The sequence below is a fragment of the Melanerpes formicivorus genome, unplaced genomic scaffold (genome assembly GCF_026170545.1).
Source record: "Melanerpes formicivorus ecotype bairdi unplaced genomic scaffold, bMelFor1.0.p_v2 SCAF_3, whole genome shotgun sequence".
In the NCBI taxonomy this organism is placed as follows: Eukaryota; Metazoa; Chordata; class Aves; order Piciformes; family Picidae; genus Melanerpes; species Melanerpes formicivorus.
Genome location: NW_027142355.1, coordinates 16,797,091 through 16,811,055, shown reverse-complemented (window position 1 = coordinate 16,811,055; position 13,965 = coordinate 16,797,091). Strand labels below are relative to the sequence as shown.

General features: G+C 38.3%; 1 protein-coding gene across 7 annotated transcripts in view; it reads left to right on the top strand.

The window, feature by feature from the left end:
- The first annotated feature begins 905 nt into the window (after positions 1 to 905).
- Positions 906 to 13,965, top strand: part of CACNA2D1 (calcium voltage-gated channel auxiliary subunit alpha2delta 1) — a 372,424-nt gene continuing 359,364 nt past the window's right edge. For 6 of the 7 annotated variants that reach the window (XM_068167762.1, XM_068167753.1, XM_068167734.1 and 3 more), the window contains exon 1: positions 906 to 1,523. In XM_068167762.1, the coding sequence (XP_068023863.1) occupies positions 1,429 to 1,523 (95 nt within the window). In that variant the 5' untranslated portion in view covers positions 906 to 1,428. The remainder of the gene's footprint in view (positions 1,524 to 13,965) is intronic. The other variant, XM_068167771.1, reaches the window with a different exon arrangement.

The following is a 13,965-nucleotide window of genomic DNA, read 5'->3' as shown; positions in this document are numbered from 1 at the left end:
ATACATCTAGGATGATATAACCCTTAAATACAAAGGATGTGGAAACAACATGAACACTGGGTCTACTCTGTCATTTTCACTTGTTGGGGTAATTAAATATATAACTATATAAATTGAATTACCTTATTATATTTAATTAAATTATATTTACATTAAAATATATAAAAGTAAATAAACAAAAATAACACTCCACGGATTGAAGAGAAAATAAAAACTGTCACTGAACTTTTAACTGCTTTGGTGAAAAAGCTAAGAAATATTTCCCTGGATTACTTTCTCCATTTGTATGGAGAACGTATAGTTGCCACAGAGACTGGTATACGTGAATATCAGTAAAATAAAACACGGGAGAGGGAACCTGTCCTCTGAATTCTCAAAGAAATCGGATATTAATATCTAGGTTAGAGCTCCGTTTGGAGCGGGGATGCAGCCTGGGGACTCATAACCGTGCTCCCAGGAGCCAGCTTCTCAGAACTCCTTCGAGGACCAGCCGGGGACGGGACCCTGCGAAGGGCGGGGGCGGCCGCGCTTCTTCGCTGGGCAGCTCTCCGCGCTGAGGTGCGCTTCTACGGCCAGAAGCGGTAAAAGCAACCTGTACGTGCACGCACCTAAATACATATATAAATGCAGCCTCGACTGGTGGCACACGGGCTGAGAGCGGCTGCTGCTTAAAGGGAGGAGGGGAGAACTTAAAATACAGCACGAAGAGGTTTTAAAAATAGCGTCGGTGCGGCTGGGCGGGAGGTGCGGCACGCAGCCCCACGCCGGGCGGTGCAGGGCACGCGCGCGGCTCCCGCGGCGCCGGGGGTGGCCCGGCCCGGCCCGAGGAGTTCCACAGCTGCCTTGTAAGGAGCGCGGCCGCCACAGGGCCCGGCACCCACCCCCGCTCCCCGCCCCGACTTTCCTCCGCTGCCGGCAGAGAAGGCAGGAGCCGGCAGCGATCTCGCCGTCTCCAACTCTCTCGCTTTCTTTTTTTCTTCTCGCTTCAGGAGTCCCCACCCCGCCTGCCTCCCTCCTCCTCCTTTTTCTGCTCTGCAATCAGAGGAATAAATCAGGGAAGGACACACACAGAGAGTGAGCGGAGATCTGTTACAAAAGTAGCCCTGATGGCGGCGGATCAGATGAAGCTGGAGCTGCTGCTGAGTAGCAGAGAGTAGAGTCTCTCTCTTTCTATTTCTCCTCTTCCCCCTCTCCACCCACAGATCTCCATCGTTTCTCCTCCTCCTTCCCACCCTCGGCCGCGCTCCCTCTTCTCCGCACATCTCTGGGCTGCGCCTCCTGCGAGGGGGCGGGTTGGGGAGAGCGAAGGAGGCTTTAAAAAACAAGAGCCCCCCCCTCCCCCCTCGACCACCATACACACAATAATTGAATTTATTATTATTGCCGTCTCGCCGACTTGGGGAAGGGGATCGATCGTCGATCAGGAAGATGGCTGCTGGCTGGCTGCTAGTCTTTAGCCTGACACTTTTCCAGTCCCTGGTGATGAACCACTCCTCCGAAGGACCTTTTCCTTCTGCCACCACGTAAGTGCCCGCTGGGTCCGGCGGTCCGGGGCGGGGGGCAGGACCGGGACACAGCTGCATCTCTGTTCCTGGCAGAGCGCGGTGCCGACCAAAATACAAAGGGAAATAAAGTAAGTCTGGGCGGAAAGTGGTGGTGAGGTAAAATTGCAGAATTTCGTCTGCCTTTGCTTGGGAAAGAGTGACGGTAGCAGAGGCCCTCTCCAGGGTGGTGACTGGGAGGAGGGGAGCGTGCCCCGGTCACAGCAGGCAGAGGTACTTTTGAGGTAAAGGTTTTGCCTCAGAGCCCCGCTCCAGAGCATATCCCAGTTCTAAATATACCCCTGGCACTTCAGCCGTGCTCAGAGGAAAGTTTCGAGTTACACAGAGCCCGCCCCCTCCTCCCACAGAGCTTATTTCAGCCTGGCTGGAATTTTAACGCTATTTAAAACAAACAAAAAAAAAAACTTTCGCAATTTTATGAAAATTCAAGGAAAAGGCATATATTCTCGCCTTTCTGCGGCAGGTGTGTGAAACAGACAGGCGACCACTGCTTTGAGTTTAGAGCCTATGCTTCGGCTCACTCCTACCTGGCTGTGTTCCAGTGCACACCATGAATATTTTGACAGTTGCAGGGTTTGTTTTCTGCCCGTGGATGTTGGTGGGGTGTTGTGTGTGCGCACGCGTTGTGCCACCCCAGAGGGCTTGTAGCATGCTTAAAGCAACCCAACTGAGGCACTGTTTTCCTCAGCGTTGGCCTTGCAATTCGTTACTTCACAAAAAGCACCTTTAGGAGAGATGGTGGATGCTCTCCGTGCAAGGAGCTTTATGTTTTGCATGGCCGTAAGGTAGAAAAATATTTAAAGCACTGCATACTTGTTAGCATGAAAGTGTTGCCAAGAACAGTGCAGAGATGACATAATGAAAGATAACACAAAACATCATATAAGATATTCGCCTACAGATTGAAAAAAAACCCCAACAACCAGCCAAACAACCTCACAACAAAACGATACGAACTAATGACCGTGTTTTCTTCCTGTCTCTTTCTCCTCCTCATCTTATTTTTTTTGTTTGTTTATACATATGTGTATATATAACATTTTTTTAAAAGCACTTTCTTTAGCCCCCGAATCTGGGTTAAAGCTACCACTAAGTAACTTTTAAGTGGATGACTTACTTTAATGCATTTTACATAAGGAAAACAGTGCTAATGGTAGTCTTCCCTATTGTTTAAGGCGGTGTAGAATTTATTGCCTCGTTCATCCTGCACAGAAGGATGAGTTTACAGCAATTGCCAGCAATGCATTTTCCCCAATTAGTAATGCTGGTAGGTTGTTATAATTGGATTGAGTTCCAAGTATCGGTTCCATTATGAAAGACTCAAAAGGATGCTCGCACTGTTAAATGTAAGAAAGGAATACAAAGATAAGTGTAAATTAACCACTTAATGTCTTCTAAATGGGATAAATATAGACTTTCATTGAAAGGAAATTTATCTTTCAAAATATCCTCGTGTTGCAGTTTATAAAGATGTACCATATAGGATTGACAAAATACAAAGCCAGGGCTGTCAAAGTTAGTTCTTGGTTTTGAGCTGCCATATTCACTGCTTCTAATTGAGTTGATAAGGTTATCATACACAACTATTGGCAGTTTATCTTCTACACAGTTTTTTCTAGAATATTGAACCTAGTGAAATTAAAAGAGTACTGTATGAGAAGAATATTGTGTCTTTTCAAATAGAAGTCTGGATCACTTTTTCATGTAACATTAGGTGATACTGATTTAAAACTACTTTGCTAATTCTCCTTGGAGTTTACCTTTACTGCCAGTCGTAAGAATATAAATTGACAACAGCAAATCATATTACATATTATCACTTTAAATAGAGCTTTATATATAACTATACATATGATTAAGTAATTCAGAATGTTAGTCAACAGCCTTTCCATATTCTACACAATGTGCTTGCTTTCTTTTTACTCATTATTATTCCACTGAAATATAATAGAAACAATCTATAGCACCTGTCCATCTTTCAGAGTAGTATTTCCCCTTTGAAATTGAACCGAAGTGCAAATAAGGCTGAGTTAATTTAGAAAACAGCACAACAGGTTGATGCAGGCAGAGCTGCTTTGCAAAAAAAAGTAACGATGTAACAGGTGAAAGAGAAAACAAATTCTGGATTATTTTTAAAGACTTAACGGTGTTTTGTTTCTTATTATAGCTTACAAATGGGAAAGACCAAAGAGGAGTGAAACAAATGCCCTTAACGTGAAAGATTTTGTATCTTGAGAGTATTAGAAATGGGGGGGAGGGGAGGGAAAGAGAAGAAGAAAGGAAGAAAAGGATATTAATAATTGAAGAACTGAAGATTTGCTGATTTCATGTTTTTAGCTACCTGCCTTCTCCCTATTATTTTCAGTCTTTTTGTGTTAAATAGTTGGTCTGAGGAAGGAGTATTACTCAGCTGTTGTGTGAAAAATGTGCATGTTCAAGGCTCTATAGTTCAGTATTTCATTGACAGCTCATTATTGTACAATCATTTTTCCTTCAATCATTTGTTTATTCTGCATCAGTAAATATTTTTACATGTACTTTTACTAAAACATTCAGAAGTCCTTATCACCAATACCATAGTCATACAAGTATGAAACATTTTTAGCAAAAAATATTGAAGGTTTAAGCAATACCTGTTTGATAGAATCTCAATCATTTGACTAATTCTGCTTCTCTGGCAAGGCACAAAGGCTTCGAAATATTTATCATGCAATGTATAAAAAATTCCCAGTGAAAAATTTGCGCTGTATGAAACAGACAATTTTTCATTGAAAATCTGAATAGGTGGTACAATCACATTTGTTGTTGTGTTGGAATATTTCACTGCAAATACTGAAGACTTTTATGAACTATTTAAGTACAACAGTAATTATTTCTTGATGTTTAGCTAATAGGGCTTAGCTACTGATTGATACATATTAGATTTAATTAAAATGTATAATTTTCATTGTATGATCTATTAAGGATCTGTTTTATATTGGTACTGTTCATCATGCTCTTACTTTTGACAGCAACTCCAAATACTTCAATTATACATGCAGCACAGCAGGTATTCTGCACATATATGACAGTATTGTTATATATTATACTCCTGTCACTATTACCACAATATTGCTATCACAGTCCGCAAACCACTTCTTTCGTTGTAGCCATGTATATTTATTTATCGTCTGCATGTATACAGACTTAAGAAAAGAAATACTATTAAGTAAATATAACTTGTACTTTTTCTGATAAAGGTAGCACAGAACTCTCTGTTCTTTTACTTATACTTCATGAAAACAGAGTTGTGAGTTTAAAAATGCTGTAATTCTTAAATATAGCAGTGCTGATATTTTTAGTGAAAGTAAGGTGTGACTGCTTTCTGAAGATAAACCTGTTTATACATAGTTTAAAAAAATCAACAAAACAGATATCTAAATGTTGATAAACATACGGATGAAGCCTTTTGACATCAATGGTACTGTTTCTATAGTTATGTCATTCTTGATATAGCTTAATGTCTGCACTTACTGTATTTACTCTCATTTTCCTCCCCCACTCATTTTCTCTCTTTCCTTTATCTCATCCTTTTATTTCTCCACAGTCTCCTGTTCTGTGTGTAGAGATTAATTATTATGTTATATTCAAGACAATCTGATACTTACATAAATACACCTGAGTGTAAAAATAATATACAGAGGATAAAAATAATATACATGTGAACACATATATATGCATACTGACAGGAGATATTTAGAAAAAGAGTTGCATATTCCTATTTTTTATTCACATGATTCATCATTACTGTTTTGGTGTCATTAGGACAACTCAGGGAAGTCTGTATGAGTCATATGAATTAAGGCTTGCACAACTGGGACATTCGTATTTTTGGTTCCTGCACATAGATCTAACAAGTGTAGGTCTTGCAGAGAATGTTTATTTATGATGTGTTCTTTTCATCTGTTTCTACTGTCTGAGTGAGGGGTTTTTGACACCTCTCATACTATAATCTCATTTTTACCATAAAATCTGTGCCAATTTTATTGTTGATGTTAATTAGAAAAGACAACTGCATTAATGGACTGCTTAAGATCAGTCTCCTTCTCATCTGAAAATTGTTTTCCAATTTATTTTAAAATCTTCATTATTATGAAAAAAGTATATAATATATTCTGCTGAAGTGCATCTTCACATCAGTGAATTTGAAAGCAAGTCAAAATATGTAATCTACTTACAATCAGGGAAGTGCAGTATCACCTCTTAGTGTTTTCTCAGCAGCACATGTCTCAATGCTGAACATTACTCAAGATGTATAAACTGACAGATAATTTAAAGTCCCTCTCCATCCTTAAAGATAAGTGTAAAACAGCTTGTTGATTAGTGTTGGTTTCTTTTTATGATTGTCCTTTTACCTTTGGCTCTGATAAATGCAAATTATTTGGATACACAAAGCATTTTTCTCTTCTAAATATTTTATGATGTAGATTTGTTTGTTTGTTTGTCTCTTAGAAGTTTATGCTGAGACCTCAAAATTAAAAAAAAAAAATCACATATTTCTGTTTTATTACTTCGGCTGAAAACATCCAAATAGATACTCATCTTAAGACAAAATTTCATTGAAATAAATCAGCATTGTAGAGATTCTTGCCATCTTTCATTTTGCAGTGATGCTATTTTCAGAACTGCATTGCTCATACCCTGCAAAATGATTTTATCCAAGAATTCGGCTGCTAGAAAGAGAACTGGAGCTTGGCAGCCCATTAGTCTGAAATGTATTCATTGTTAAATAGAAAGCCTGTTGTACAGATCTTAAAAATATTTGTCTAGCAGAGCATTTTAGATTGATGGAAGCATGGACAAATCATTATTACTTTAATCTTTCGTGACAAGGAAACAAGCTAGACTATAGTTGCCCACTGATTAACTGTGATCTGACATGCTTATGCCTTTATTCTTTCTTCCCTTCTGCAAGAATCCTTACCCAAGGTGGTATTATCTTCTAGACCTATGTTTGCCTTAAACCTCTGTGAGACAGCAGTTCCACTTCGGGAGCATTTTAGTAGTTTAAGAGAAAAATGACTCATTCTTTATGCCGTTGACCACACAATAGAAGCAGAATTGGGCCCCAGACTGTTTTGTGCTTCTTTGCTGCTATACATGAGCTCCTGATCCCTGTATGCATGGAATGCATGTTGTATTTAGAATGTTAATAAAGACTTTGTTGACAAAAGCTGTCTATGGACTGCAGAAAATGTTGTTTTCTAGTGCCTTGTTAAGATACCTACTTTTTAATAACAGATTTACCAGAACACAACACTGGAATAAAATTGCTGGATCACAATTATAATATGGTAAAGCCAGATGTAATGCTTGATGTCTTATGTAAATGCTGAGTCAAACTTCTTGATGGAAGAAATGACAGCTCAGTATTCTCTGTGTCCTGGTAAAACATATCTAGCACCTTGATAATTCATAGAACCTAAGAAATGCAAAAGAAAAGCTGCATTTCTGCCTCTACCCCTGTGCAGTGCCTGTGCATTGCATCTTAGATCTCTCTTAGCCCATTCTTGCATCAGCTTTTTATTCCACCTACAGCTGCTGCAAAACAGGTATCAATGAATACTTAAGTGATTGAGATTACAGCTTTGAGTTATTTCTCTTGTATCTATCATATAGCTTGATCCCACTCACCTTTTGTCATATATTGGGCAATACTCTGCTCTGTAGGATCAGATCAAGAGTCTGATTGTGTCATAGTTTGTTACAGCAGATTGGACATTGCTATTAAGGATTGTTGTGATTTTCCTTTCCTCTTGGTTTCCAACACTAAAAGAGAACTAAAATCAGTATTGTTTGCAGAGTATGATTTTCATGTCAAACAGTACCATGTAGTGCATATAGTAGCGATGCAGGAGTGGTTCCCATTTAAGGTGCAGCAAATAGTAACACTGATGGTGATACCACTCTCAACTGCATTTATACTTCAGTGTTGTTCATGGGGTTGGATCTTCTCAATTTAGGGCCAGACTATGCTGCTTATGCCATGAAATTAAGAAGTCCCGTTGATAGTCTCAGGGAAAAAAAAAAATCACTGTAAGAGTGAAGATTTTCAAAATATGCCACAGCACTTTTTAATAGCTGAAAATTAATGGCATGTGCCTACGGCTATTCAGCCCGAGAGGGATTTGTATTTTCCTTCTCCAGTGCTTTCCAAATTATTTTTTGACCTACTCTGCATCTGAGCAAACTCTGTGTTTCACACCTTCCTTCCTCTGAGACTCAAGTTTTCAGGGTGAAATGTAAAATATACTCCCTCTTTCACAAGCACACTGTGACAAGAACATGGCTCACCATTTGGTAATGTTACACTAATGATATTAGGGAAATGACTGATGTTTTTTGTCCATGTCCTTCCTTACACCACCTTTCTCTGTGAACCAACAGCAAAATGATTATAAAGAGCTGAATTTCTCTTCCTTGTATAATTATTTGCAAAGATTCTAACAAGTTTATGAAAAAGATTGACATTATTTAGCATCAACAAATCAGCAAGCTTTTTCAGTTAATTACAGTAATTCAAAATCAGACTTTTTTATATTTTTTATTTTTATTTTGAGGCAGGCCTGAAATACCCAGACACTATGAATGTGAAGTTCGAATATTGCTTACCATTGTAAAAAGTGTTGTGTTTTTTCACCCACTTTTAAAAATACATTCTCCTTCTTGTTTGGGAGCTAGTCAGGACAAGAACTATAATCTGACTTTGTAACAGATTTTCTACATAGTGATTTAAGCAGTCTTCATTTTTAAAATGCCCTCTTTTTCTCCAGAACCATGAATGTTCAGCCAGGAATGCAGAAAGAAGAGAGTAATTTTATGTGTGCTATGAACAATTTATCTTGGTTTTGGTTTTTTTTTGCACAGTAATCATTGTCTTTTACATGGAAGTGTATATTGGATTAGTGGTCTTTTTCTAAGCTCTCATACATATGAAATTCTAATTGAAGTCTACAAGCAAAGACTCTCAATTTTTTTCCATTATAATAAATTCAGCTTTATTTTTGACCTGATTAGTGAAGTAAATAAGAACATAAAGAAGTTGCTGAGTCTATAGTTTAGTTTTTGTAGCAGTCAGATGGTAAATTATGGTAATTTTTATTTAAAAGAGAAAAGCTAGACTTGGTTCATCCAAACAATTTTATAATTCAGGTGTTTCTCTTTCATCTGTGCAGCTCCTCACTAGGCTAGTCCAAAATCTTAAAATGTTGTCCATATGCCCATAATCTCTTCCTCTCTCTACTGTCTTTGTTTTGTTTGGGGTTTTCATTTATTTATTCATTTATTTTTGAAATTTTATTTTGCTAAGCATGGACTAGATCTTTTTGCAAGTAGGCATAAAGTTACGAAAGTTCTCTGGGTCAGGGGGGCAGGACTAAGGCCTATATCAAGAGATGCCATTTTTCTTAGTTGTCACTTTTAATACAATGCTGCATTTTTCTTTCTGCACTAGGGCAGTCTTAAACCAGTACAAAGAAAGTTTTCTTCATTTCAGGACTGTGGAATTTGCCACACCAGGCTTATGCTGACTCTTTATTAGAAATTCAAACCTTTTCCACAGGAGGAAACTGAGTCATGGGGGCTGTTCTGTCAGAGATTATTAAGTGAAACATTTTGCAGCCTGAGCTGTAAGAATCATGTTTAGTGATACCACAGGAAGGAGGAAAGTAATGAAGAAGAGATGACTAGAAGTCTGACAAAACTAGGATTTTTGCCATTCCTTCTCTGACTCTTCCACCTTACTCCCATGTACACAGATCAAATATTCCATTAGATTTGTCAAATTATTGAGGGATGAGTTCAACAGTACATTATAAAGCATGTTTTGATTTATGATATTCTGATGTAGACTAGTGGGGAAAATAATTTGTTTTCTAAGCTGAATGAACCTTCACAATAAATATTTCCCCCCAATACGGATTTAAATGGTCTATTTCATAGAGATCTTGTGGATCCTAAATACATACAGGCACTTGGGGAATGGTCTTCCCTATAACATACATTGGTACTCTGTTTTGTGAATTTAATCCAGAGGTGTGGTGGTTTCTCATGCAGATGTTAATGCAGATGCTGCTTTTTTTTTCTGTAAATGACCAACTTCTTTTAGCAGTGGGAATTAGAATAAATTATAATACACAGTATACTATTTTTCAGTAAGCATTTAGAATAATTCCTACAGATATGATTGAATATGCCTATTTACTGTTAACCTCATGTAATTTTATTCTTTTTACATGGACATGTAACAAGTCCGTTAGACATTTTTTTACCAGACACAGGTTAAAGTGGAGAGACATACATATAGGAATGTGGGATGAGAGAAGATGGAAATTGAGTGAATCAATGAACTTTCTTACACCGTCACCTTCTTTGGAAAGTTATCCTTTGTTAGGGTGGTTACCTTGTGTGTTTTTCCTAATGCAGTGAGTATTTCTTGATCTGAGACTTTCCTCTCAAATTCAGTAGCACCAATTTAGTAAAGAAAAACATCAAAAAGAGGCAATAGGCTGTTTTGTTTACTTTAATACAAAATATTCTGATTTTGGTTTTTATGATGTACATAGTAAATTGTGCGTGTCTTGGTTGAGCTCTTTATCATTATGTCTCTCTTTATCATTTGCCTTCCTTTATCTGCCTTCCCTTTCTTAAGTTTTGTCCCCTAGTTTTGCACACTAATTTATCTCACAAAAGTAGGAAACTGCAGTATCTTACCATGTAGTCAGGCAAGGGTTGATTGTCAAGATTAATTTGTTAGCTAATGCCTCGAGATCTCTCTGCAGTTGAAAAGTGTTGTTAAGCTGTTAAGCCTTGTTTATGAAAATGTGTGTTTGCCATATTCCTACAATATCTCAGAAACTTGCATGACCAGACCTTTCCTGGATGGGTAATACCTCTGTTTAGCCTGGTTCTCAAAGGATATTTTTGTAATAGAATCTTTGTAGAAAAGGTACCATTGTAGAGCTGCTTCTTTTGGTAACTTGAGATCTGGGGAGTTAGAAGAAGTTAATCCACATGATCTGTACTTCTTGGATGTACACAGATTGTAAAACATAAGCTTAAAAGCATTTTTAGAAACTAACAGGAGTCAGCAAAAATCTGCAGACAGTATCATGAAAAGAAGCCAGCATATCTGACTCATGCCAGCACAGCCTCTGAGCTGCACTCCTTTGCCACACTGCAAATCGTTGATCTCGTTGAAGTCATTTGGAGCTGGAGATGCCCAGTTTATATGAAATCTGTAATGTGAAATTTTTACTTTGTAATTAAAACACAGGCAATAGGTGGGTTAAAATACTAGCTAACTGCTCATGACACTTGAGTTAATGAACCTGATCTGCTACTCACTTCTTTTGCAGCACTGGCTACTTCTGGTTTTATTCCTTCTGTTGCCATTTCTAAAATGGGAATGATACCCCAATTATCTCACTTGACTAAATGTTGCATATTGCAAGGTGTCCTGCTTTGGTAAGAAAGATGGTCATAAAGGTACATAATTAGTGCTAGTCAGGTGGTCCAACATCAACTTTTTTCTGTTTATGGTCTAGTAACATCCCTAAGATCATTAGCAATCACTAATTACCTGATAATCACGAAGGCTGTTAAGATTTCAAGGAGTAACAGATTTCATTGCAATTATTTTGGCTTGCCACAAGCAGTGACAACAGCAGTGTGTTTCTTACCAATTTTGTTGTGGTTTCTTGCTTTAGCATCTTTTTGGATTAGACTCTTACCTGTTGTAAATATATTTTGGTAGATATATGAACTGGGAGCAGATCACTAGCCTATGCAGCAACATGTCTGAAGGAGGTTTCAGTGTACTGTATGCATTGGGAAAAGCTTTGTGGTAAATGAAAGCAGAATCTGATCCTTGCAGACACTTTTGACCCATTAGAAATGCATGAAGGATTAATTGGTTTGTTGCATGACTAAGAGTATGTCTTGGGATATGCTGTAAATGTCTTTGGAAATGATTAGTACCCAATTTCATCCTCCTTTGCACCAGTGTAATTTGAGTAAAATGAGTATCACTACTGTATCATTTAAATCCTGAGTGCAAGGATGAATCCACATAAAATAATTTCTGATTAAACACACACCGGTTTCATTGCAAGAGAGTGAGTCATCACTGTCAAGGCCTGATTGTAAAAATTATAGGAAATAAAATGTAATACATGATTTTATTAGGCTATGCAGAGGTGAATGGTATGATGCCACAAAGAAACCATGCGTGATATCAGATGTGGTCATTTGTCTTCCTTTTAAATTATAAGGTCTGACACCACTTCATTGTCTGTGCCCCACTGAGCAAGTGTCCATGTAGAAGAACTTCTTAATGTGCTAGAAGGCATTGAAAAATGTTCCCCTAGATTAGGAGCAAACACAGTTTTATATATGTATGGTGTTGTAATGAAGAAATACTTTCCTTTTCAAAATCCTGCAACATGTATTAATAATGGTCAGGTTAACTGTAACTGGAAGGAGCTTTCCCAGATTTACTTTTTTGTGGTGGTTTTTTTCTTTTGATTTTTTTTGTTTGTTTTTCCTTAAGCTATTAATTCTAGAGTTTAACAGTGCAGTTTGTAGTGGTACAAATGATAGAAGTAATTTATTTTAACCCCTCATTATGTACGGCCAAATAATTTGTTCATCTTCTGGTATGAAATCTTGATTATTCAAGTAATTATGTTTAAAATCAGCAAGAAATTGACAGACAAACTTTTTTTTGGGGGGGGGGGGGGGGGGAAGCTGAATTTACTCTGAAAGGGGTTATTTATGGGGACATGAGGTGAAGTACTGATGTGATAGCTGCTTTGCATTGCCAGCACTTGGCTGGTATTTTTACTCAGCTTCTATACAAATGTTCCTAGCATATCCTCCAGTCTGCAACATCAGGATTAAAAGTACCCATTGCTTCCTTGCACAGATAGTGAGAGATGCAATTAACAAATGACCATAACAAATATTTTGCTGATAGTGATTTTTCCTTTCATAAATTGCTGTCTACAACTACCTGAAAGGAGGTTGTAGCCAGGTGGGGGTTGATCTTTTCTCCCAGTCAACCAGCACCAGAACAAGAGGACACACTCTCAATCTGCACAAGGGGAGGAGGTTTAGGCTGGATGTTAGGAAGAAGTTCTTCATAGAAAGAATGATTGGCGATTGGAATGGGGAGCTCAGGAAGGTGGTAGAGTCACCATCACTGAAGGTGTTTAGGAAGAGTCTGGATGGGGCACTTGGTGCCATGGTTTAGTTAATTAGATGGTGTTGGACGACAGGTTGGACTGGATGATCTCAAAGGTCTTTTCCAACCTGGTTAATTCTATTCTAGTAAGATGAAGTCCATTTATTCATAAAATGGGGATTCACCAGTGATGAGAGGAGGATCCCTCAGCCCACATGGGCTCACTTTGGGGCTTTTGCTTTTCCTTGGGGGGATTAGAAAGAGGAGTGGGTGGGGAGAGCCAAGTGGCCACACCTGGGGTGGGAGGAGACTCTAACAGAGCCCAGGTGCTCTGGGAAAAAGGGGGAAAAGGGGGTGGGTGAGGGACTTCTAGGGTGTCAGGTAATGATAGGACTAGGGGGAATGGAAAAAAAAAATAGAAATGTGTAGATTCAGATTGGATGTTAGGAAGAAATTCTTCCCCATGAGGGTGGTGTGAGACTCTAACAGTTTGCCCAGGGAGGTGGTAGAAGCCTCATCCCTGGAGGTTTTTAAGGCCAGGCTGGATGTGGCTCTGGGCAACCTGATCTAGTGTGAGGTGTCCCTGCCAGTGGCAGGGGGGTTGGAACTAGATGATCCTTGATGTCCCTTTGAACCCTAACAATTCTATGATTCCATAATAAAGTGCTGATCAGTCTTAAAAAAAAAAAAAAAACCTGTTCCAAGTAATTTAACCTACTTACCTACCTAAAAACTTAAAAAGTAAGGAATGCAAGATACTGAAATTTCCTTATGGTCTTAAATTGTTTTCCTTATGCATATTCATTAAAATCCCATCTTCAGTTATGAAATAAAAAACAGTTTTTTTTCTCCTGCAAAAACATTTATTGGAGGATATGAAATACATACACAAAAGCAGAATTATGCTTTCCTGTGCTTATTTATTAAAATGTGGATGAATACTTATTTTGGTTGTTTGAATTTACAGCTTTTATATTTTTGACTTAACGAGAGTTACTTTCTACAGCTAATTATTCAAGATGCAACTCCCATGTAAGAGTAACATGACTGATAGATTGTGTAGATACCATTGGTAAAGCTGCAAAGGACATATCTTTTCTCCAGCACTGAAGACCTAAGGGCAATCCTCAATATCAAAACAGAGTGGGGGTGATGAAATTGAAAGCAACCCTGCAGAAAAGG